At 41.3% G+C, this 25,674-nt stretch overlaps 1 protein-coding gene across 2 annotated transcripts; it reads left to right on the top strand.

Annotated features, from left to right (window-relative positions):
- Positions 1-254: 254 nt before the first annotated feature.
- On the top strand, positions 255-22,343 carry ZNF131 (zinc finger protein 131). Of its 2 annotated transcripts, XM_074994304.1 has the most exons (8): positions 255-375; positions 3,745-3,883; positions 4,362-4,463; positions 6,719-6,863; positions 9,593-9,956; positions 10,059-10,281; positions 17,814-17,944; positions 20,533-22,343. In XM_074994304.1, the coding sequence occupies exons 2-8, from the start codon at positions 3,760-3,762 to the stop codon at positions 21,199-21,201; spliced, it is 1,758 nt and encodes a 585-aa protein (XP_074850405.1). In that variant the 5' UTR covers positions 255-375; positions 3,745-3,759; the 3' UTR covers positions 21,202-22,343. The 2 variants fall into 2 exon arrangements, with proteins under 2 accessions (XP_074850405.1, XP_074850404.1); XM_074994303.1 differs by having other exon boundaries at positions 9,593-10,281.
- The last annotated feature ends 3,331 nt before the right edge of the window (positions 22,344-25,674 follow it).

Raw genomic sequence — 25,674 nt, 5'->3', positions numbered from 1 at the left:
CAGATACTAGCCTGGAACACACGAATTCCTGCCCCCTGCCACAGTAAAGACCCCCACGCAGCTCCCACGCACCACCCGCCAGGGAGCACCGCACCTCCCAGCGGAGCCTCCAGCAGCTTGGAAGAGAGCCGCCGAACCCAGCCCCACAACGCAACGCGCCACCCGACTCCCGGCGGAGACTACAACTCCCAGCGTCCCCCCGGGTCAGCGGGTCCCAAGCACCCGGTTGTGCGAAAGGTCGCATTACCGTCACTTCCGGCACGAGGAGCAGGCCGGGAATGCGAGTCGCGATTGGCCCGCGCCCGCTCCGCTTTTCGGCGAGCTGGGGAGCAGGAAGCGGCAGAGCCGGCGAGAGAGGGCGAGGGGCTCCTCGAGGTGAGTATCAGGCGCAACACCCATCCCCCTACGGGGTGCGCGCGTCTCCGGGTGCAACCCCCGGTCCGGAGGGGGGTTGAAAAGGGATCATTTAATGCGCGCTTTGATGACGTAATAACGACCGGAGGGCCTGGGGTGGTGCCAGCTGCCTGCCTCGCGCTTGTTCGTCCGCTCGTCATGCGTTGGGGGCTGTGTGGCGCGCGATCTCCCCTCGCGGTACCCTGGTTGCCTGTCTCGCTCTGGCTGAGTTATCCGCCAACCGCGGGCGCTCCGCGCTGTGCAGGCCTTCCGCCTTCCCCAGTCTCTGGCCCTTAGCGAACGCCCATTGGCTCCTTTTCCTACCCCTTTCCTGTGATTGGCTGGAGTGTAATTGATTGGCAGCAAGATTTGTCCATTGGGGTCGGGGCTTGAGGCCATGTGACCAGCTCTGGGCTGAGGCGCTGAGGTTCGAACTGGTGGAAGCGTCACTTTCGGGGCACGTGACGGCTCCTGCTAGGCTCTAGGTAGGAGGTGCCTCGTGTCCTGGTCCCCTGCTCCGTGCTTGCCGGGGTGGAGCGGGAAAAGACACAGCCCCGCTCCGCCCCAGCCCAGCTCAGCCCTGCTGTGGAATCACGACGCAGAGGGGCTGTGACGTGTCCCGGATCCCCTCGCTGCGCTGCATTCCTGCTGCGGGACCGAATACATCGCAGCGTGCCACAGTCTGCCCCTGCTGTGAAGTTGTCGTGCAGACCGGGACATCATTTGTCCTGTTCTGCCTCACCATGCTCCACCCTTGCTGCAAGGGGATAGTACCAAAGGGGGCACAGTGAACAATCTCCTGTCTGACCCAGCTCCCTCATGAGGTGAGGTGGTATAGAGGTATGACACCCACCTCCCCCATCTGATGGCAGATGATGGTGCAGAGGGAAAAGTAACGCCTCCTGCCCTGCCCCATGCTAAGCGATGTTTTGCCTTGAAAGAAGACACCATAGACAGAAGATAAAGCTTGTCGCACCCTGACCAGTGTTTCAGAGGAATCTGTAATGCATTGCACTCTGCGTTTTTGAAGGGTGCCGAAGGGAAGATAATTTTGCATATAATGCTTGATCTCCTCCCCTCTCACTTTGGGGACTCTTTAGGAGGTAGTCCCTCCTCCTAGTAACTTTTGGAGCTGGTCCAGCTGTTCAAACCCTGTGAATGAGGGTGAAGAGCAGGCGTTCAGTGTAAATCAGCAAACTCATTGTGCTCCAAAAGTGCTGGAAGGAAGGAGTAGGAAGTGCGGGGCTACAGTACTCACATGGGTGAGAACTGCATGAGGGAGAGAGGCAGAGGGAATATCAAAGGAGTCTCCTGCTAGTTTCAAAAACAACAATAAGTCCTGTAGCACTTTATAGGCAGACATTTTGGAGCATAAGCTTTTGTAGGCAAAGACCCACCTTGTCAGATGTTTGAGTAGGAGGGTTTAAAGAGGGAGTCTCAGTCAAGGAGAGGGCCAGAGTTGATAAGGTCTGTTCAGTTATGGAGGATGTTGCCCATTATCAGCAGTTAATGTGGAGTTGTGAACATCAAGAGAGGAGAAATCAAGTCAGTTCGGTCAGGGAGGATGTGGCCCATTATCAGTAACTAATGTGAAGGTGTGAACATCAAGATGGGAGAAACTGCTTTTGTAATAGGCCAATCACTCTCAGTCTCTGTTCAATCCTTGGCTGATGGTGTCAAATTTGCAGATGAATTGCAGCTCTGAAGTTTCTCAAAAATAAATTCCAAAGTGGTTGGCCCATTACAAGAGCAGTTTCTCCGCTCTTGATGTTCACACCTCCAAATTAGCTACTGATAATGGGCCACATCCTCCCTGACTGAACTGACTTGATTTATCTTCTCTTGATGTTCAGAACTCCACACTAACCGTTGATAATGGGCCACATCCTCTGTGACTGAACAGACTTTGTCAACACTGGCCCTCCCCTTGACTGAGACTCCCTCTTTGAACCGTCCTCTGAACACCCCCCCATGCATCTGATACCACTCATGCATCTGACAAAATAGGTCTTTGCCCACAAAAGCTTATATTCCAAAAATATGCTAGTCTGTAAGGTGCCACAGGACTACTTGTTGTTCTTGAAGATACAGACTAGCACGGATACCCCTCTGATCCTACTGGTTGTGTGAGGGCCTGCAAGCTTCACAGTCCTGCAGAGGCAGCTTTGCTCAATGGAACCAATTTACATTTCTGAGATAACGCAGAGTAATCTTTGTGTAATATACTGCTGCATTTTAATAAACAGTGAGAAGGAATCTTAAACACTTGAGTCATAGAACTAGATATGCGGGAAGACAGAGCTGCACCCTAGGGTAATCTCCCCTTACTGCACAGAAATTCCAAGTTGTATAGAAATAGAATAGTTTTAGTGCCATTGCTTAAGATTTTTAGATCCTCCATTGTCTCCTCTGAGTCTGGGAAATACTTGTATCATAGAAACCACTGTCACAATTGGCACTAGTTAGCAATCTTACTGGTAGCATCAGCAGTTTCTGAGGATTGAATAGGCATGGGGAACAGACCGATCTCTTAGTCTGAGAAGTAGTTGGCCTGATTTGTGGGGTGGCTTTCACTCCCACTATACTTACGGGATGTGTTCTTTGGGTATATCAATGGCTTTTGACTTCTAGGACTATCAAACTAGCACTTCACATAAACTAAATTCATATTTCCCACCCTTTTATTACCGTATAGGCCAAGTTTTGCTGGTTACTAGGACTATCAGTTAACACATGTTGACACCCACAATTAACGCAGGGCAGAATAATGTGTTAAAAAAATTAATGCACGTTAATCGCAGATGGTGGGAAACCAGCACAAGCTGCTCGAAGTGAGCGGGCCGCAGGAGGAGGGCCGTGGGGCCAGCTCCCTGGGGCAGGAGAAGGCTTGTTCCCTTCCCTGGCAGCTGCCAGGGGATCAGAGGTTGCTCTGGCACTGGGTGGCCCGAGTGCTTTGAGTGCTGCTGCTATGAGACACCCCCAGGGGGTGAATCCTGCATATCGGTGCAAACAGACCACCCCCCCGCATCCCTGCTCCAAATCCCATGCACTTCTCACTCATTATTGTTTAACAGTGCAATTAATTGTGCAATTAATAGCGATTTTTTTAATCACTCAGCAGTTCTACTGAGTCCCCACTCCTGTGAAAGGAATTACAGCTATAAAGAGCAGAGTTTGAGTTTTAGTTAGCATTTTAGCTGAATATTCCCACCCCTCTGAATTGTGAAAAATGACAAAGGTTGAACAAAAGTTCTGGCAGGCCAGATGTAGCCCGCAGGGTGGAATTTGGGAAGCCCTGATGCAAAATATTGAGTTCTGATGTATTTTTACTTCATTAATAATCTTTTATAGATTAGTCTATTCACTATGGAAGCCGAAGAAACGATGGAATTCATTCAAGAGTTTCCAGAACATTATAAAGTTATTTTGGACAGACTGAATGAACAGCGTGAGCAGGATCAGTTTACAGACATCACTCTAATTGTAGATGGTATGTACAATCATACTGAATCTACTGATACACAAATGTTATAGATTATTTTTGTACCCTGAAATCAGTAGACTGAGGCTATGTGCTGAAGGCTGTGTGGATCAGTGAAGGCCCAAGAAGGTGTCAGCAGTAACACGCCATGCAACTGAGGGTATGTTCAAACTAGGGATATCAAATCCCATTTAATTAGTTAACTGAGGCGTGGGCAGGTGCTGTTCCAGCCTGGCTATAGGAGCATCCCCTTGCCTGCGGTGGATGTGGAGCTGTTCCAGCCCCTACCGGTTAACTGTAATCGGTAAGCCTCATCCACTTAGGGTGAGGCTTACTGGTTAAATGCTAACATCCCTGCCTCAAACTGCACTCTCCTACAATGCCATTGCATATGAATTTTTCAATTTCCTGTATTCTGGACCCATTAGCATCTAGTGTGAAGGAGTGTCTGTTGACTTCAAACATTTGATTTCCTCTTTCCTTTTAGGTCACCACTTCAAAGCTCATAAAGCTGTCCTTGCTGCCTGCAGCCAGTTCTTCTACAAATTTTTCCAAGATTTCACTCAGGAGCCTTTGGTAGAGATAGAAGGTAACATGTTGATATGACTTGTATGACTGAAATACTTATCGTTCTGTAATGTTAGTGATAGACATTGATGTGTGGGTGTTGGTGATTGGTCTTGTCAAGACCTAGCTCTGTGATGACTGTGAGGTAGCTAATACCTTCAGAAGGAATAAAACTAATATCTGAAGGAATAATTTTTTTAGTAGGATCTCATATTTTTTCAGTTGCAATAGACGCGCCATGGAGATTGCTGCTTCTCTAAACTTTAGCACCCTCTACTTTAGCAGAGAGGGTCTAGCAGCTTTTCTCATAACGAAGATGATAATGTTACGGTTTCTTTTACGGGACATACAATTGTACTGCTAAATATAGAGGCACATGGGGAGGTAAATTCTTTAATGGTGTTTTTCTGCCTTTGAAAGAAAGCAAGAATGTTCATCTTGATTTTTGCATAAACACAAAGAGGCTGCATCAGGTTCCATTGCATGAAGCAGTGGACTTACTAAAGCATCTGAGAACATCTTAAGAGGGTGGTCTGCAGTCCAGTAAACCCTTGAGTTACGTGGGGATTGCATTCCTGCCACTCCTGCATAACTCGAATTTCTGTGCAAGCTGGGGGAGATGGGAACCAGGCTGCAGCCTGGTTCCTGGCTCCCCTGTGCTTGGAGGAGCTGTGAAATTGACCAGCCCACCAGGGCTGGTCAGTTTTCCTGGTTTCCCACTGCTGGCAACATGCCTGTGAAGTACCAAGTATCAGAGGGGTAGTTGAGTTAGTCCGTTTCTTCAAAAACAATAAGAAGTCCTGTGGCACCTTTATAGACTAACAGATATTTTGGAGCATAAGCTTTCCTGGGCAAAGACCTGCTTGGGCAGATGTGGAATACTATTAACTTTACAAATTAGCTTAACTACCGTAGAGAGAAGCCTTCTCCACACATGCCTCTTAATGTACTTCTCCCTTGATTAACCCAGGACTCTGCTGCCTAGTTGGAGAAAAGTATCAGAGAGTTAGTCTGTATCTTCAAAAACAACAGGAAGTTGTGGAATGCCACTTCTCTCCTAATAACAAAAGCAGGCCATTCCAGCAGCCTCCTTGGGGCTTCCAGGAGATCAGGAATGCCAGGGTTTGTTTTATTGCTGACTGATGCCTGGGACCACAATGGAATTTCTCACCTAGATTTTGTTGTCCTTCGTTCTTCTGTGCACCCAGCAGCATACATGTATTAGGGAAGTGGGGATGGTCTGGGTTTTTACTTACGTGTTGTTGTCCACCTTTGCCAAGTATACTGTGAGTCCCTGAGCTGCTGCGAATCTCTGTGCTCTACTTTTGTTATTAGGAGAGAAGCAGCTTTCCCCAACTGAGCAGCAGCATCCTGGGTTAATCAAATGAAAAGTACTTTGCCATTCATACTGTGTGAAGTTGAGGCTCAGTATGAAGCAGTGTGTTGTTGCTCAGCAGCAGCTCCCACAATCTCTCCAGCGCTCGAGACGCACACAGACAGGGCGAGGTGGGGAGCAAAGTCAGCTGTCTTTGGCTCCTCTGCGGCTCCCCGTTCCCTGCCTCATACCAAGGAGAGCAGAAGCGGCATGCCAGCACTGCTGCCCAAGGGTGCCATCCCCATTTGCGGTTGCTTTTCAGAGGCTTCTTCCAAGAAGACCTTCTCCTGTGCAAAGCTGGTTGTCAAAAATAACCCCTGAAATTTCAGATTGGATCCTAGCAAGAGTGGGAGGAGGTGAACTACAAATGCTCATCAGATCCCAGTATAGAAATGCCTGTGTGCAAAACCCCCAAATGAACAAAATGATCTAGCCCAATCTCAGGGGACATCCCTGGGGCAGCAACTGGTTCAGAGGCTGTTCGGATGGAGACAACTTTGTGGGGTATGAAAAACAAGTAGGTAAAACTGCAGGAATTTGTGTGCACACGAAGCACATTCCCTCCCTCTCCCGCCCCTCCACCCACCTGCCATTCCCCTGCACTGCTCCTTGCACAACTTCAGGGGCACCTGCCCTCTGCAATGCAGAGCACAGGAAAGCATCTTGCAGGGAGGTCTACTCCGAGAAGAATGGGAGTTTGTACAGTACTGTAGGGTTCCCTGGACTCAGCTAGCATTCATGTAAAAAGGTAAGTCGAGTCCACGTAAAGCGAGGGTCTACTGTAAGCAGGACATTCTGAACAAAAATCTAGATGTCAAAACATTTGCTATCAAAATTTACTTCTTATATAACTAAAGTCTGAGGAGTTGCAAAAAAATCAGTGTATATTTACTTCTGAACAGGTGTAAGTAACATGGCATTTCGACACCTAATTGAGTTCACCTACACAGCAAAATTAATGGTCCAAGGTGAAGAAGAAGCAAATGATGTCTGGAAAGCAGCTGAGTATCTGCAGATGTTAGAAGCCATTAAAGCACTTGAAATCAGGTGAGCATTTAGATTTTTCACTCATCTTGAAGAAATGGAATACAATTCCGCCTATGGTGGCTACAGTCGTGGTATTTGCTTTATTAAAAATAAATAAATTTTGGTGAGATTACAGACTAGAAGCAGAGTTTTCACCATCAATATTTATTTTCAAGTGTTTGTCCTAAACTTAAGCTTTGTTGCCAATTAAATATAGAGAGGCAGTACAGTCTTGTGGTAGTAGCAGGGCGGAATCAAGACTCCACAACTTCATTGTGGATCAAAAAACAGTATCAGGATTAAAATGCGTATTTGTAAAATGGGGGAAGTTATATTATAAATGTATTAATGTAAAATTTGTTGCAAACAGCTGCAGAGATTCACTCTGAAAAAAATAAAAAGGTAATATTCCAAAAAAAAGCATATACTGTCGAGTGCTGTATTAAGCACAAACAGCTAAAGAAACAAAGGGAAAGCACCACTTTCCTTTTGAACAGTGAAGTTTTAAAGCTCTATTAGTCAATGATCAGTTGTAAGTTTTTGAACTATGGGAATAGCTTTTGTTCAAAGTTATGAACAACCTCCATTCCCAAGATGTTTGACACTCAGATTCTGCTGTATTTACTGTTCCTTATTACAATTATCTGAGCTTGGAAGATAGAGTGTTCAATTTAATTGAAACCCAGTTTCAGCATCTGAGGCACTAGTGTAATCTTACAATCATTTGGGTTGCTATAGTTGCAAGGAAATAACTAATTTGCTTTTAAAAACACAAGCCTCTTTCATAGTTTTAGAAATGCTTTAATTTTTCTTGGATTTAGTTTTTCCAAAAATAAGCCTTTTACAACATTTTGGTGCTAAATTTGACTGGACGGTGTCTGCTTAATCCTCCTGTTTAGCCATCTCCAAACAAGGTGTTGAAGCAATAATAAAATTTAATATTACTAAAACTGGGTAGAATTTGTAAGATCAAACTTTTTCACTGAAAGCATATAGATAATGGGTTCATTTTAAAACAATCTGAAAATTAATATTAATTTTGGCAAATTGTTGAAACAAACCATTTCAGCATCAAAAAGAAACATTCTGATTTTTCAGACTATATTCACATAGGGATTTGGGCCCATTGATAGAAGTGACATTGTTCTCCCTATATTCAGCGGAGCAGGGGTGGAACACGGATATTGTGTTGTTTCCCCCCCCACCCATGCCCTGACCCCAGGTGAGTGTCCTAACCAGGGGGCTTTTGGTTAAAAGGGCACCACCACCTTCCTTCCTTTATTTTTTAAATACTTCTGGGGCTTTTTTTTTTAATAAAAAGATCTTAAGCAAAATGTTTGACTTAAATTCACTGAAAATTCTGAAAAAGTTGGTTGTTTGTTCAACCTGAACTCAGATTCAGTCCCTCTCAGGGTTATCTTCTTTTTCTATATGGTAGCTCTAGTTAGATTAATACATTTTTCTGAATTTTCAGAATTACCAAAAAGTCATGATTTGCATAGCTCTCTGTTATGATGGGCTTAACTCCCTTGGCTTAAATGGGAAGAAAGTGTGGAGAGGGGTTGCACAGTTCTGTTCCTTACCTCACAGATCTGCCTTCGTCATACTACGTAGCTTGTATTTTCTCAGCATTTCTAAGACATTGGTTGCAATTTTATAATGAGTTTATTAGCTAAATGTTGTATCAAATAAAAGGAAGCCTGGGACGGCTGTGCAGTGAAGGCCAGGGCTGGCTGCATGACTCCCCAGTCTCTTCTGCTGGGGAGGGAAAGTGCCGGTCAGAGCCAAGCTCCTACTGCCCCTACTCACAGGGGAGCCACTTCCTGACGCCAGACGTGGGCATGTGGGGAGTCAGTAGCGGAACCTTCCCTCCTCACCGGCGTCTGGCAGCAGCAACTGCCCCCATCTCCTCCCCTCGACCCCTGCCAGAGGCAGACCAGCTCTGCCGTGCCTCTCTTACCGCCCTTCCAGAGCTGTCCACAACAGCATCCCCCAAGTCTGTCTTTCTGGGCAACAGACAGACCAGGGTGGGGCAGGGTTGGGCGTTGCAGGGAGGGAGTCCAGGGTGGGAGGCCCCAGGAAGATTGGCACTGGCCACACAGCTCCTCCAGCCTTCCAGTTCTAGTGTTTGTGATTCTATTTGCTCAGTATCTCTTGATTTACACTTCACCTGAATTAGTTACGGCATTCTTAGCTCAGTTACAGAGAAGATGGACAATTGTATATTTTTAAAGAGAACTCTCTTCTCTTACCACTCTGCCAGCTACTCCACCCCACACTGCCTCTAAAGAGAGAGTTCCCTCTCCTCACCAATTTTTCATGTATGTGGTCCTGGGGTTCAATACCATATGATGTAATGAGGTCATCTTTCCATCCCGCTTTGGCGTTTCTCTCCACTGAAGCCTCAAGTGCAGCATTTTCTACTGTTGGTAATTTTTTGTCTAATGAACAAAGTTGATTGGTTTCTGATGGGCCTGTCCATTCACTATTCTTGTGGATGGGTATTGGATCAGTCCAGAATAAATAAAATATATACAGTCTAAAAGAACACCTTGGTCATCACGCTTGGTTATAACATTGGCACAAAGATAACCACCTGCGTGGCATTTCAGAAAATGCATTCTCTTCAGACACTTTACTGCTGATTTATTATATATTTTGAATGATCTCATGTAAATTCTGTATATTACAGGATTTATTGTGTCAGTGGTTTTGGATCCTTACTATGTTATATTCCACATACTTTACAGGAACAAAGAAAATTCAGCACCACTAGAATCAAATAAAACACAAGAATCAAAAAATACCAAAAAGAGGAAGATAGCTGAAACATCCAATGTCATCACAGAAACGTTGCCATCTGCAGAATCAGAGCCTGTGGAAATTGAGGTGGAGATTGCTGAAAGGACAATTGAAGTAGAAGATGACAGCATTGAAACTCTTGAAGAAGTAACTTCTGCAGAACAATCTATAAAGTATATACAGACTACGGGTACGTCAGATGAGTCTGCTTTGGCTCTTTTGGCAGATATCACCAGCAAGTACCGTCAGGGGGAGAGAAAATGTCAGATCCAAGAAGAAGGTGACAATGCAACTGATCCTACATGCAAACAGGTAGAAGGTATTGAAATTGTGGAACTTCAGCTGTCACACGTGAACAATTTATTCCACTGTGAGAAATGTAACCGTTCGTTTAAATTGTTTTACCATTTTAAGGAACACATGAAAGCACACTCCACTGAGAGTTACAAGTGTGACATATGCAATAAAAGGTACCTACGAGAGAGTGCATTGAAACAGCACCTCACCTGTTACCACCTTGACGAAGGTGGAGCCAGCAAGAAGCAAAGGCCTGGCAAAAAAATACATGTATGCCAGTACTGTGATAAACAGTTTGACCACTTTGGGCATTTTAAAGAGCATCTTCGGAAACACACAGGTAACGTTTATGTATTTCTAGAATTTGTCTCTTCTTTGCTTCTGTGTTTGCCTGCTTTGTGAGATTGGAGGAAATAAGAGGGGAGTGTGCGCAAGATTCGTTGCACATACTATTTTTCTAATGGGCTTCTGCATATGACAAAATGTGAATAGTTTATTTACATAGCAGTGAATGTAGAACTTAATGAATGTAACTTACTAAAATAGTGACTCTCAAATTGCACTTAGCCACCTACTGAAAAATAAGCCTTCTAAAGAAATAAATGTTTTTAAACTGAATATATTGTATTTGTTTAAAAAAAAAAAGAAACAAGTGCAAAGAGTGACAGTCATATGAAGTATTCAATTGAGGAAGAAACATGTGGAAACAAAGTAACTTCCTATTCAGTAGACAATTCATCTGAAAAAAAACCAAGTCCATTAAGTAAAACTACCGCACTGTATCATAAACCAGTGGAAAATTCTTAAATGCCTTTTAGTATAATGTAGTGGTTTAGGTAAGCACGTTATGAGACTATAGACAACATACAGTAGAAAAGTAACTCTTTTGACCCTAGCAATGTTAGTTTAATTAATGGAGTTAACACTGATGAAACACCTATATGTCAGATCCGAATGTACTACAGTGGATTGGTAGAGGTGGTAACTTTCCCTTTTTAAATTACAGAGCTTCATTTTCCCCATTCCTTATACAGAGATGTTTAAGCACCTATATCATACTGCTTGTGGTCCTGCTGTAAAGAGTTGCATTTTTATTACTTCATCATATTTGCGGTATCGAACGCCATATAAATAGTTTAATAGCCTAGAGAACGTTTAATGATTTGTATGGACCCTGGTCCTTAAAACACTCATGCATATTGGGGAGATGTGGGTTAGCAGTACAGGTCTTCCAAGGCTGCTATTTTAAGTTCTGATCTAAAACTCCTTTGCATCGACAGATGAGATTCCTGATCACTGAAGCAAGTTGCCCCACCCCTGTCTACTCACTACTATTGTTAGAAAGGTTTTGGGAAACCTCTTCCATGTCGGAGAGGGCTTCCATTGCACATCCTTTTGCCATCCCCCGCTGCTGAGCAAAGACTTAAGTGGGCTTGTGTAGGCCACTCAGTAGTGGAGTAGATTTCATCCATTATGACCAAGCTATGTTTAAATTGATTATAGATTTCTTACCTAGAAAATGTTTCTGATTGCTGTAAGGAAAATGTTTGGTCAGATTGCCTAAATAGCTGGTATGTTTTAATTTCTAATTGGGTGTTCTAACAAGAGGGCTTAGTTTAAGGCCATTATACAGCAAACCATTTCTCATTTATTAATGGCTGCCATATGTTTATGAATTATTTCACATTAGTGAATAATTAATAGAAGGAAAGCAAGGTTGGAATGGAAAAAAGTAAAAGTAGTTAGATCTGGGTGTGTGTTGGCCTCAACTAGATTGTATCACTCCACTTTTATCCCTTGAGATCAGCGGAAAAAACTCTCATTGATTTCAAGCATAGTATTTAGAGAGGACAGTGTGGCATATAGAGTAAAAACTGATTTTGAAGCAGAAAATGTCATTTTCTCACCTAAGTATTTAAAACTAGTAATTTTGTGTATTAACAATGACAAGGTAATATCATATTTAATGAAGTGACATTCACTTTGGTTGCTACAAATTAACAATTTCCAATTTAGTGCAAATAACTGCATGCAAATTAATAATGGGGAAAGCTTTTCCTTTCTAGCTTAAGTTGTAAGGTCAGCCATTATACTTCACACTTTGTCAGGTTTCCAGAATGTGTGATGTGTAGCTCTGAACCATAGTGTTTTTGTTTAGCTTAATCCTGTAAAGTAGTGCTATCTACTAACTAAATTGTCCTAGTAAATCACCACTCCAGGAAAAAGGATCCATATACTCATCTCCCCTTTTATCCTGATTTGTGATGATAAAGAGAAAATGACATTTCAGTTGCCCATCATAAATTGCAATGGAATAGACTTTTTTAAGTGGGCTGAATTAAAGCAATGTATTTATGTGTTGTAGGGATGAATCAGTGTAGCTCAAATAAGGACACTAATTATTTATTTGGCTGAAAAATGTAGCTTTTGTGGCTGAGAGCAATGAATTCATTGTATTTGTCTAAGCATGATCTTGCGAAACATTGGGGTCACCTGACAGAAAGACTGAACACCTGCAATTCCCACTCCCATTCATGAAGTATATACCTCAGTGACTCAGCAGTGGGGCCTGATTTTTAACTGAAAAACTGATTGAGACTCTCCTTCTCATCAATATTATTCACTTGAGTAACAAATGAGAGTGCAAATAGGATTGAAAAGAACTTTTTGGGGTTACTTATTTTTAGGATTTGGGCTATTTGAAAAAACTAACAAATTTTAAAGGAGCCTATTCATATCCTGTATTTATGCACTATAGCTTTCTAAAAGATGTTTATATATAAAATTTCATAATAATAATTGGGTAGGATAAGAAAAGATAAGGGGAGGAAAGAAAGATAATGCACACAAGTAGGAAATATTAAAGGCAAAGAAAAGGTCCTGGAGATTTACAAAAAGCTGACCTATTTTGCTTGCTCAGTGGGTTTGCAAGCCATTTGCAAACAGAGCTTTCACTGATTTTAGAATTTCCTCTTTTGGGAAATAGATTATATTCATGCTGGTGGAGACAGCTAATGATACTATAAGAAATATTAGATTTTTAAAGTACAATAATCCAGTTTCTGTTTCTTCTTAAGTAGTGAATCTGTACTGTAGTCGTAATTCACAAGAAGTACTCTATCAGACTTGGGTAAGATGACAATTGGTGATAACTATAATATTCCAAAAAATCCTACTTTACAAAATGTGTCAGGTATGTTCATGAGAAATCTAAAATAAGTGGATTCACTAACAACTTTCCACTATCTAGACTTAGTTTATATACAAGTATAGTAACTTACTGGTTATATATGTATTCTTTTGTATTTTTTAATCTTAAACAAACAAGAAGTGAATGTGTAGAGCTACTTGCTTGGGTCAGTTTCATCCTGGCAATGAACGGAGATCAAGTATTGACTCAAATCTATCAGCTGCCTTTGAAGAAGAGCTGATTTGCTGAAGCTCAGTCTGGATAGGACTGAAGTGTATATATTAGATGAGCCAACAGAAAGAAATGACAGATTGGCCAAATTTCCCTAAATATGACACTTTTTATTACTGAGATTTTCATCCCTGGGGATCATGTTAACTTGTTGCCTAAGCTGTGAATTCCTGATAGCAGCAATGAGCAAGAGAGCTGTTCTGGCTTCACTTGACAAACAAGTTTCAAACACTTTGGGTGGGTCGGAGGGCGTGAGATTTTGTCACAGTTGTCCATGATGTCGTCTTGAGATTGCAGTAAAAATGTGCTCTACATAAGAATATACTTGAAGACCATTAAAGAACTTCGGCTATAATAGAATGAAACCGCACACTTATTGAATGGTGCTCTGGGCACATATGTAGGTACATCCTGGATTCAGATTGGATTACAGATGAAGTTTAAACAGATGGTTGGCCTGATTTAATTTTAGTGTTGGTCTCCATTTGGAATTTATTCTTCTTTACCACATGTGCTCCTGACATTGCTTCTGCTAAGCCCAGGGACGCTTTGCTGGCAGGGGACTGTGGGAAACGCAAGGCCCCGGGGCAGTGTTGGCACACGGCATAGATTATCTTGGCCCTTCAACAGATCCCTTACAATGCATATCACTCTTTGGGCAGAAGGGAATAATGTGCAGACTCTTGGGGTCAATTCATTTCTTCTCTGGGGTATCCAGTTCTTTTTCATAAAAAACTATTTATGCTAAAGTTAATGAACCTAACTCTTTCTGTCCACTGCCATACTTGTCTTAATGTTGAAGATCCTGGGCTCCAACATCTATTGTACGTTAATGGTGAATAGGTTCCAACGGTTGATTTTAATTTTCTATGAACATTAAGATTTTACTATTTAACATTTAGGTATTTTTGCTGTGATTCTTAATCCCATTTTCCAATGTGACTTGGACACTCATTGGGACTTGCACTCCTAAGTAACTTAGGTGGTTTTGAACGTTTCACCAAATGACTAAGAGCCATTTTAATTTCAGTTCTCTCTGGAGGAACTGCAAAAGCTGTTGTAGTGTAAATTTCTCATCCTCTTTGGAATTTTACTGAATAACGTATTTCATTTATTATGGAACCATAGATACACAGAGTTGCAAGGGATCTTGACAGGAGATCTAGTTCAGGGGTTCTCACAACAAAATTTTGGTGGTCTGAGTTTGGCCCCCAAAACTCTAGTGGCCACTCTAACAATTCTTCCTAAAGTACTTCACTAATTTTAAGAAAAACAAATATAAACATATACATGTACAAATCAGTGTAATTTATTTATATAGGTTTTTTTTTTTGGCAGATTCATTAATTACAATAATGTACACGTGTGTCTGTTCTTTATTGGATCTAAGCAGAATAGAAACAAATACGGGGCTTTGTTTTTTGTTTGTTGCTTTTTCGGTTGCTTATTATTTTCACACTTGCTAGCTAGTACGTCTGCTGCTGTGAAAAGTTTGTTAATATCACTTTTCAAAGCCTCCTAGCAAGCTTCTAAGTCTGTTGTGAAAAATGATATTAGCATACAAATATAATGTTTCATAGCAGGCTTACTTGGCCCCCGCAAGATGGGGACAAATTAAGCCCTGGATGTGGGAGGTGGATTGTGAGGCATTGGAGGATGGGACACTACAGAGATGGATGGGGGAAGAAACAGGTGCCAGGCCGGTGAGGGGATGAGCCTGCTGCAAGTATCTGCTTCTGTGGGGCTGGAGTCAGGGGCTGAGGCTGAGCCTAGGGCCAAGGCCAAAGGTCCTGAAGTCTTGTGGCCAGATTATGAGTTCTGAGCCTGAAGCTTTGTGACTAGGTCCCAGGGTTGACCCAAAATCCCCCATAGCTGGATTTCAGGTAAAGGGTAAACCTAAACCCCTGTGGTCAGGGGACAGTGTCTGCCCCTGCACAGCAAAAGGCTGGAGACAGAAGACTGGGGGACAGGTAAGATGGGGGAAAGCCCGGGGTTGGAGTCCACTGATGTCTCACTGGGGAATGGAGTCTGGGACCCAAGGCTGTGCAGCTGCAACCTGAAGCCTGGCTGTTGCCTCCTGCCTGCCCACCCCAGGGATGAAGCTTAACTCCATACTCCCCAGAAAGTGGGGAACTTGTCAGCTGCCTGCTCCTCCAGAGTTTGTGCCTTTAGACTGGAGAGGGCACAACCTCTGCCGTCTGCCCTGAGGGAGTGGCTGCTTCTTCCCCCTGCCCCAGTCAGTCATTTCCCACAAGGCTGTGGCCACAGGTAAAGCTTTTGGTGGCCACACGCAGTGACAATATTTGAAAACATTAATCTAGTTCATCTTCCAGCACTGAGGCAGGAGCAGGTAAACCAAAACCATCTCTGACGGGTGTTGGCCTAACCTGTTCTTAAAACCTTCCTATGATAAAGATTCCAAACCCTACCTTGGAGGCCTATTCCAGAATTATCCTCATAGTTAGTTAGACTATTTTTACTAATATCTTTCCTAAATCTCTCTTGCTGCAGAGAAAGCCCATTACTTCTCCAGGTCCACTAAAGACATGACAAGAATAATAGATCACTGTCCTCTATATTGGTGTTTCTCAATGACCAGTTAGTCCATGGACCAGCATCAGTTCATGTGATTTCCCTGACACAGTTAGGAAGGCAGCAAGTTGGTCTTTGATATCAGAAGGGTTGAGAAACACTGCTCTGTATAACAGCTGTCAACTTATTTGAAGACTATTATCAAGTTCTCAAGTCTCAACATGCTCAGTTATTTTAGCCTCTCCGTTCTAAAATGTTTATAATTTTTGTTGCTCTCCTCTGGGTTCTCTCCGATATGTCCACATCTTTCCTAAAGGGTGGTACCCAGAATTGGACACACTACTCCAGATGAGGCCTCACCAGTGCTGAGTAGAGTGGAACAGTTACTTCCCATTTCTTAGGTACGACTCTCCTATTACTACACCCCAGAATATTAGTCTTTTTTCACAACTGCATCACAATGTTGGCTCATATTCAATTTGTATGCCACCATGAATCCCAGGTCCCTTTTAGCAGTACTGCTGCTAATGAGTTATTCTCCAGTTTGTGTTTGTACATTTGATTTTTAAATTCCACGTGGAGTAGTTTGCACTCTTCTTTACTGAAATTCATTTTGTTAATTTCATACCAATTCTTTTGTCAGGGTCATTTGGAATTCTAATGTGGAACCAAAGTGCTAGCAAGCCCTCTCAGCTTGGTGTCATCCGCATATTTTATATATGTACCCTCTACACTACTATCCAAGTTGCGAATGAAAATAGTGAATAGAACCAGGCTCAGGATAGATTCTTACAGGACCCCAGTGGCTACATCCTTCCAGATTGACAGTTAACCATTGAAAAAGTAGCTTTTGTCAGCAAGTTTCATGGGTGAATATCTATCCAGTTTCAGAAAATATCTTCTGATTTTTATTTTATTTTTTTTTACTTTTTAACTTCATTGCATGCATATAATTTCACTGCTGTATGATGAGAGAGACAAATAGGAATTCCTGATTTTTACCTTCACTGAGATTGATGTTCTCTAACACACCTCAGTCCTAGCTTCTCTAATTTTTATCCTTTTCATGTTAAATAACAGCTGTCTTTTCAATCTCTCCTGCTGTGCAAGTCTCTAATTATGATTTTATTCACTGCTTTTCACTGGATTGTTTCTGCTGTATGTGGAAATGAGCAGACCTAACTATTTGCAGCATTGAAGGTCAGGATGACCCATTGTGGGATTTGTTGCTGTAGTTGTTCTCCCACCCTGCACCGTATGGTCTTTGCTGCTTTTTCAGTGTATCTTATAGTCTTATTTTCTGATTGTGGCTGCATATTGAGAGATGTCACTCAATGAACTGCCCATGACAGCACCTAGATCTTTCCTGGGAGTTTTCAACCAATTTTTAGGAGGTCTTATACTGACTTCATGCAACTCTAAAACAAAATAGAGTCTTTATAATTTGTGGTACATGATGTTTATGTCTGTATGGTAAACTGGATATGAATGAGTAATGCAGAGCTCTGTATAGTTGTTGATTCCAGTCGTATTTCATCACATCAAATCAAGGTAATACTTGAATTTACCCAAGCTCTTATCAAAAATGAGTTTTTCATGAAACTAAAGATTCCATTTTGAATGTAGTTATCCATTATATCAAAGTCATAACTCTCAGCTGTGGACAAATTAATATACTCAACCATTTTTTTTTTGCCCTGTTGATTTATATAAAAATATATTGGATGAAATGGCTGTTTCTTTTAGAACAATCCCAGTGACCATTTCATATATCTTTTAAAGATTTCTATCCAAATCTTCATGTTAGATTTTAGTAAAAGAGATTAGATTTTGTTAAATATATATACACAAAAAAGTCCAGCTCTCGTAAAATTGACTTGTTTTCCTAAACCTCTGTAAATGCTTCTCTGTCTTAACAGGTGAAAAACCTTTTGAATGTCCAAATTGCCATGAACGTTTTGCTAGAAATAGCACTCTTAAATGTCATTTAACAGCCTGTCAGTCTGGTGCTGGAGCTAAAAAGGGAAGAAAGAAGCTGTATGAATGTCAGGTATGTAATGGAAGCAACAGGTGGAGAGAGTCTTGGGCAAGGGAGCGATAACTTAAATGGTTGGGTGCCAAGCAATTTTTTTTTTTTTAAAATTGCAAACATTGTATAGTACAGAGAAGTAAGAAATGGTAGTTGAAAGCTTACTAACTGTTTTTCTTACTGCCAGCGCCAGTGCGTGGCTCCCGTAATGTAGTGGACACCATTATTAAGAACAGGACAACACATCATACCTATTAACCATGGCTTATTATTAAAGAAAGGAAAAACATGAACTCTCATGACCAAACATTGATGATGAAGTGGTTACTTCCATTACAATGTGTACTGCATGTTGAGAGCTCTTAACAGAGATTATGCCCTTGGGAGTAAAACACTTTTGGGGTGGTGGAGGATGCCTTTGGGCAAATTAAGACCCAAATATGTTTTTCCCACAACTATTTTGAATCCACTCATTTGCTTATCTTTAGATAGACAAAAAATATTTTGGGACAGATGGCCTTTTTTATTATTAATAAATAATTACCCAGTTCATGGTTGGAAATGTAAGCAATCCTAATGATGTTCTATGAAATAAAAAAAATTAAATCTGTTACTTAGCATAAGCCATTTAAGGAGTTGTATTAAAACAAGCCAATTATAAATATTAAAAATCTGAAACATGATTGAATCCCACTGTTTTATCTCCTGTAACCACTTGAGTAATGAAGCACTGCTGGTATTTCAATTATAACAGCATTTTATTATTCCAACAAAATCATCCCAAAAAATGTACATTAAATTCTCTGACAGTGTCTTAATTAACTTCCTCTCACCAATCCATGCTGATGTCGTGAGGAAGTTCTCCTTGTGTTGGTTACCTCTTTGAATCTTCTCTGGTTTTCGTGCCTGTGTGTGGCAGGTTACTTTGTGGAGTACTGTGCTGTATTTTGAATAGGGTAGCCAAGGAGGGGCACGAGGGCTGCTCCCTTCAAAGTGTTGGGAGCCCTTTGGCATGCTCCTCTTCCTGTTTTGGCAAAATGAGAGTAGAACATTCTCTTTTGGGGCTTTTTTAGATTCAATGTTGGTTGGCTGTCACCTTTCAATTGGCTTGATGCCTTCAGCAATGGCTGAAGTGACATATTCAGCTCCTGAATATAGAGTTTCTTTAATTGCGTTCATCTTTTTGTGGTGGAAAAGAGTCAAATAACTTTTTAAAATTTAGTCTTAATCTTAATTTTCTTTCAGTCCATTTTTGCAGAGATTCTTTCATGTTTTTAAGAGTTAGCCAGGAACTGAAATTCCGTTTTCAAAATGTCCAAACACTTCTGTCCTTTGTAAATGAGTTTTTGGTTCTCAAAACAGGCTTTTAAAATTAAATTTTAGAATATCTTGAACTTGAATTTGACCCTACGATTTTTCAAACAATTATTTTCTTCTTCTGCATTAAGTGAGGGTTTGTTTGTGTACTAATGGTTTCTTATTACATTTATATTATTTCTTTGTAAAACATATATATATTTCTATATAAAACTGTTTGTATAACAATGATGTAAGGCAATTATTGAATGAAAAGTTTCACTGAGATACAGAATTTTGAAAATACTTGTGACATTTTAAGAAACAACAAATGTTTCCATCTTTAACTGGAATGATGATTTGGAAATATTCAGTGTTTTACCAAAAAAAAAACAAAAAACCCACACTTCCCACTCTACCTGTTCTCCAGGTTTAAGGAGTGGAGACTTTAGTGTGTTTATGAAAGAAATCAGTTTAACCAAGGCTGTTTCTTGAGCTCTGTGTGTGCGTTTAAAAACACTGTATTGTTAAAAAAAGAGGTGAGTTGGTGTAGGCTCACTTTACAACCTAGATTTATAGCTTCTAATGCACCCTACATTCCCTAGACAATTAGATTTCTTCCTAAAAAAAAAAAATTTTTTTTGAGGTTTGTCTGCTTGATTTTTTTTTTTTTTTAAATCCTTGAGAGGCAGAAGCTAAAAAACTTCTAGAATTTCTTTGATTAGATTTAACATTCTGTAACATGCCTACCTAAATAAATATATGTGTTGTATTTCCAAACATCCTGGCTATTAACAACTGTTATAAAGCAGGCTAAATGTTATCCTTTTGCTGAAGAAGAGGCAGAGATATCAAGGCCCTGATTAATCAAACAAGGCCTTTTGTTGCCATCCTTTCTGTTTTGCTGCTGTCCTCTTTAAACACACAGTTTACGGATTCACTATTTGCTAAGTCTTAACTGTGTCACAAACTTACAATGACTGCATATGTTATGTATGTAGTATAGGTAAAACTGCTGTTAAATATGTTCAAAGGTTTTAGTTACCCATTTATACTACACGTGAAAGGCAGTCAGAAATTAGGAAATGCAAGAATTAAGATTGCTTTTGCCAGGAGTGAGTCAACCTTTTATGCTGGGTTCCCCTTTTCGTCCCTGCAGTTAGCAGGGGCTCCCACCAACCTGTGGGAGGACCACAGAAGGAGCAAGAAACTACATAGCAACAGTGTGAAACCCTGATCCAGAATATACCATGTATTTTGCTTTCTCACATTTTTGTTAACATTGTTTAACATACTACATCTTGTTGTTTCAGGTATGTAATAGTGTATTTAACAGCTGGGATCAATTTAAAGATCACTTGGTAATACACACAGGTGACAAACCCAACCATTGTACCTTATGTGATTTGTGGTTTATGCAAGGCAGTGAACTAAGAAGGCATCTCAAAGACATTCATAACGTTTCAGAACGAATAGTGACAGATGAAATTCTTCCAGTGGAAGCCATGGAAACTGAACCAGTAACATCAATGACTATTATAGAACAAGTGGAGCAAGTCCATGTGCTACCAGTAATTCAGGTACAAGTAGATCCAGCACAAGTAACTGTGGAACAGGTGCATCAGGATCTGATTCAAGATAATCAACTGAAAGGCGCACAGATGGATGATCTACAAGAACAAGTACAGATTAGTTATGTAGAAGTGGAACACATTCAGACTGAACCAGGTGCTGATGTACACGTGGAGGAGCTACATGTTGAACATGTAAATCAGATACAAATGGAAGAAGTACAGGCAGAACTTATAGATGAAACAGATCTAGAACAAGTGGAGTCTGAAAACATTAATCAGGGAGAGCTAGAAGAAAGTGAAACTGGTGAAATAGGTGATGTGGAGACAGTTAAAGAAGATCATGAACAAGCTGAAGATTTAAAAATTCAAAAAATAGTGGACACACAGGATGAGCAAGTGGATTCTTAGGACAAATGACTGCACTGTGAAGGTTTAAGGATGAAATACCAAATTATTTTTGTTAATTTCTACTTAGATTTTTGTACCAACAGTGGTCAGTTTTCCTGCATTGCTGCCCTTAGGAAACCAGACAGATGGACCAAATGTAGGATATTTCATATACAATTAAAATAATTTTATTGTACTTTAAAAAGAACTTTTCCCCTTTCATGTAATGCCATGGAGCCAAAACTATCTCAGAGGTCATCAGCTTTATGAGAAATTGAATAATTGGCTGTCAGTAGACTCTCATTATTATACCGTGCCCTACGTTTGTGCTGTTGTTGTCACTGAGAGACTTCCCTCAACATTTGCAAGCCCTGGAGATACACCTGCAGAGGAAGTCTGGGCGGGGGTGTGTATGGGTGTGTGTGAGAGAGAGAGAGAGAGAAATGCTAGGGTATTTCTAATGTATGTGTGAATACTGAAGGACAGTTGAGTGACCCACTTAGGAAACACGGGTGTTTGTCATCCAGCCACACTTCCTTACAGGAGCAGCAATTCTCAGTATACTTTTTTCAAACCTGACCCTCCTTCTTTCAGCCTTGTTTGAAAATGCCAGATTGAAGGGGACAGAGGTTGTCACTATAGTTCATGGGATGCAGAAAGTATTGTGCCTTTTCAGAATTAACTAAACTTCCACAAAGCTCCTAGAATTTTTAAGAAGCTAGTACAGTAAAAATCCATGTCGATAATGCTATAGCGCTTTATATTTTTGCTTATAATTGTCAGCTGCCAACTCTTGCTTTAAATTTAGATGGAGGGGGAGAATGGAGCAAACTACATGTTGTGATGATTGTTGAAAGGGCAATTACTATAGGAAAAAATTCAGCTGAATCCATGGTAAATGAAGCGGCTGAAAAATTGTACCATCTTACCACTTTGTAGTAAAAATGAGTGCATTTAAAACAGAAAATGTGTGTATGATATATCAAGTTTGTTTTGAAATTAAGTTTTTTTCTGACACTTGACATAAGGATCTTGTGCTAAAAAGAATTAAAGCCATAGGTATGAATGCTAAACTGTGGATTTAAAAGTAGGAGTGTAAATATTTTAATCAGTATTATTGAACAATAAAACAATACCAACCACACACACAACCTGTGGCATTACTTGCTTCAGTCACTAAATTAGGGGGGAAAAAAAAAGGCTGCGTCTACACTATGAGATAAATTCAAATTTATTAATATTGATTTTGGAATTCTGGAATTTGTAAATTCAATTTTGACTCTCCTCACCTCCCCAAATGCTCCTTGACTTATTGCTGCTACACTCAACTGGCAAACATTGACTGTTGCAGTAGTGCATTGTGGAAACCTATCCCACAGTTCCCTCGTTCCTGTAGCGTTCTGGGTATGCTCGCTGGTCTTGGACATCAACTTCCCACATTGCATTTTCCTCATTCCTCTCGTGTGGTAAGCAAATATCCATTTTTCTCACTGGAAGGAAGGAAGAGTAGAGCATCCACAGAGATGGCAAAGAAGTTTACAGAAATCTTTTTCTTCTGTAGTTGAATTTTCAAATGGCCATCCACTGACTGTCTCCCCTCCCGTGAGTGCATCCAATCCCTGAAAAATAACCCAGGGATCCTGACTATATTCTTAAAGTTAGAAGAAAGAGGATAGAAACGTCTAGGAAAAAAGATTTGTCTTCCCTCTTCACTACACAGACATTGCCAACACAGGGATGGCAGTGAAATATCAAACTGTTCCCTTTCTACGGGTGTTGGGGGGGAAGGATTCAGTGAGGAACCAGTTGTGGTGCCCCCCAACTATCTTAGCTGCTGGGGGAGATGTCCCTCTTGCAGCAGCAAGCCCCCGAGTATCTTAGGTGCTGAGGGAGATGTCCCCCTGGCGGCTCCAAGCCTCCGAATATCTTAGTTGCTGGGGGAGACTTCCCCCGGTGGCTGCAAGTCTCCAAAATTCTTTCCCGCTCTTGAAGCCCTAAATGCATGTAAGGAAGGACATGGTGCTGCCTGGCAGCATAGTCAGCATCAAACAGCAGGCACCTCCTTTTATTGGGTCGTGGGCTATGCACGTGTTGTGGCCGAGCATGGGAAAGACCCTGAATGCATGGTGCCTGTGGGGGATGGAGGGGGGTTTGCACACAAATGTAAACTGCTGAGAAGAAGTTTCTCAGTGTCTTATGCAAGCACGACCCCCACAACAGCATTGCTGCCATGTGGTGTGGCAGGGCAGTGTCTGGCACTGGGCAGCGCAGAAAACATTAACAAGTGTAAAGACAGACACCGAACTCCCTGCTGGGACTATTTGTAATGAGTAGATGTGGTGACAGCGCTAGCAGCAAAGCAAGAAAGACATTTCTCAGGCTCTCAAACAAACATGACCCCACAGCCACAGGCGTCCTGCTCCTGCTTTGAAAGTCAGTCTTCCTGTTACCTAATTCTGGCACACCTGGAGAGCAGCGGCCAGAGCGGAGCACTGAGGGGTATTGCGGGTTGCCTATGGGACACCTCGGCAGGCTAATAAGTTCGATTTTAAGACGTGGGGCTTCCACACTGGCCTTTAATCGAACTTTTGAGTTTGAGCTTGATGCTATCCCCATCCGATAACAAAGGTATTGTAATCTCAATATTAATGCTCCCTAAATTGAGCTAATAATATTTAAAGTGAAGACAGTCACGTGATAATAGCGAGCTAACTGCCTTAAATTTGAATTTATCTTGTAGTTTAGACGTAGCCCAAGTGTCTTAGTTTGAGCACTTGTACAGTGCAATATGCATAGCAGGTAACAATTCAGTTCAGTTTACACACTAATGTAAAACATTCCCTTTCTCTACAGATAACTGGCCTAGAATGTGGTCTTGATAATGGCAGTGGAGTTAGTGGAAATCCTCTTTCTCAGAGTACCCCATAACTGCATATGGAACTTCATTAAAAAAATGTTGAGCTGACTTTTTTAAAGGTAGTGGGTACTTTTGGCTACCAATAACATTAGCAAGATTTGGCACATTCAAAAAAATCAGGCCACTCATTCTCATAAATGAGAAAGAAAACATCCAGGTGATGCCTCAGAGAATTCTAGCAATCCTGCGGGTCCCACGTCTAACTTGTTCATTTTCCTGAAAGTGCAGAGTAATTCCTTCTAGTATGTTTTCAAGCATTTCATCTAATCTGCCTAAATGCTTGCTGTTTGCCACCATTTCCCTTGTGCAATTTAAATATGGACATACATCAGATTCTTAAACATAACTTCAAACCACATACAGTGACTGTGCTCTTTCTATTTATGCTACTTTGCACCCATAAAATTTAAATCATTCGTCTTTTGAAAAGAAACAGAAAATAATCAGCAGAGGTGTGTAGGTATAAAAGAGGGCAGAATTTGGCTTCTTGCTCTTCCCAAAAGAGTAGGAACAGGAATCAAAGAAATATTTGGTCTTCAATTTAGGGGTTCTGTCAAATCACTGCAACCACATTTCATTAATTGTAACTGAAAATAAGACATTAGTTTTCTAAGATACATCTTACGCATATTAAATCTTAGAAACATTAGGCAGGTAAGCAGTTAACTTTTAAAGATTGTTTTCTCTTTTTGGCAGGATTTGTTAAAATACATTGGTGCAGGAGCTTTTAAAATTGTTTTCTGGTAATGACTGGGGGGAAAACAGCCAGTGAAGACATACACATGAATATTTATAATGGCAGCCTAAATACTGATATGTGTTTTAGGTATTTATGTTATTGCCCATGACCATGGAAAAATGGCAGCAATATATATACCCAGCATGTGAAATGTAAAGCGTCTGCTGCTACTCCTAATGTAAATTGTATGCTTTTAATTACAGACTACAGTGAAGAAAACTGAAGTGAATCTGAAATGAATTCAGGTACATTTTTGGTTCAGAATAAGTACTAAAGGTGTGTGGTATCCAGCGGTGAATTTTGGGAAAAGAGCCTACAAAGGTAAAAGTTGTGGTGAAGGGTTTGTCATACGCAGAAAGCAACCCTAAGTCCAGAGAGAAATTCTCCATGGGAGAGCTTTGTATCTACCATGTAGTAGGCAACAGCTGAACACACACCAGCAGCACATAACTTGCCGGTTTATAGAAACCAAAGGCTGATCTTCCATGACTTTGGAGGGTGTGAAAAAAAAATTAACAGGGCTGCTACCGCTTTCCCATGTCATAGGATGCCATGTACATTCCTCCTTCATTCAGTCCTGCTCTCTAGACACGCATTGCTCTTATTCTTGTTTATCCCCCAGGATATGCTCTTTGCCAGTTGACACGGTCCTTCACAAGGTAGGGCACCTCCAATGGAACACCCTTAAATACCAAAGTTAGTAGTGATAAAACAGTGTGCTTGTACTGTATGCAAGAATCAGAGGGGTACAGTAAACTCTTCTATATCCAGCAGCCCCAGGACCAGGAGGTTGCCGGGTATTCAAATATTCCGGATAATAGAGAAGTATACCAAGCAA

The sequence above is a fragment of the Carettochelys insculpta genome, chromosome 5 (genome assembly GCF_033958435.1).
Source record: "Carettochelys insculpta isolate YL-2023 chromosome 5, ASM3395843v1, whole genome shotgun sequence".
NCBI classification, from domain to species: Eukaryota; Metazoa; Chordata; order Testudines; family Carettochelyidae; genus Carettochelys; species Carettochelys insculpta.
The sequence above is the reverse complement of the archived record's forward strand: the minus strand, read 5'-3'. Positions and strand labels throughout refer to the sequence as shown.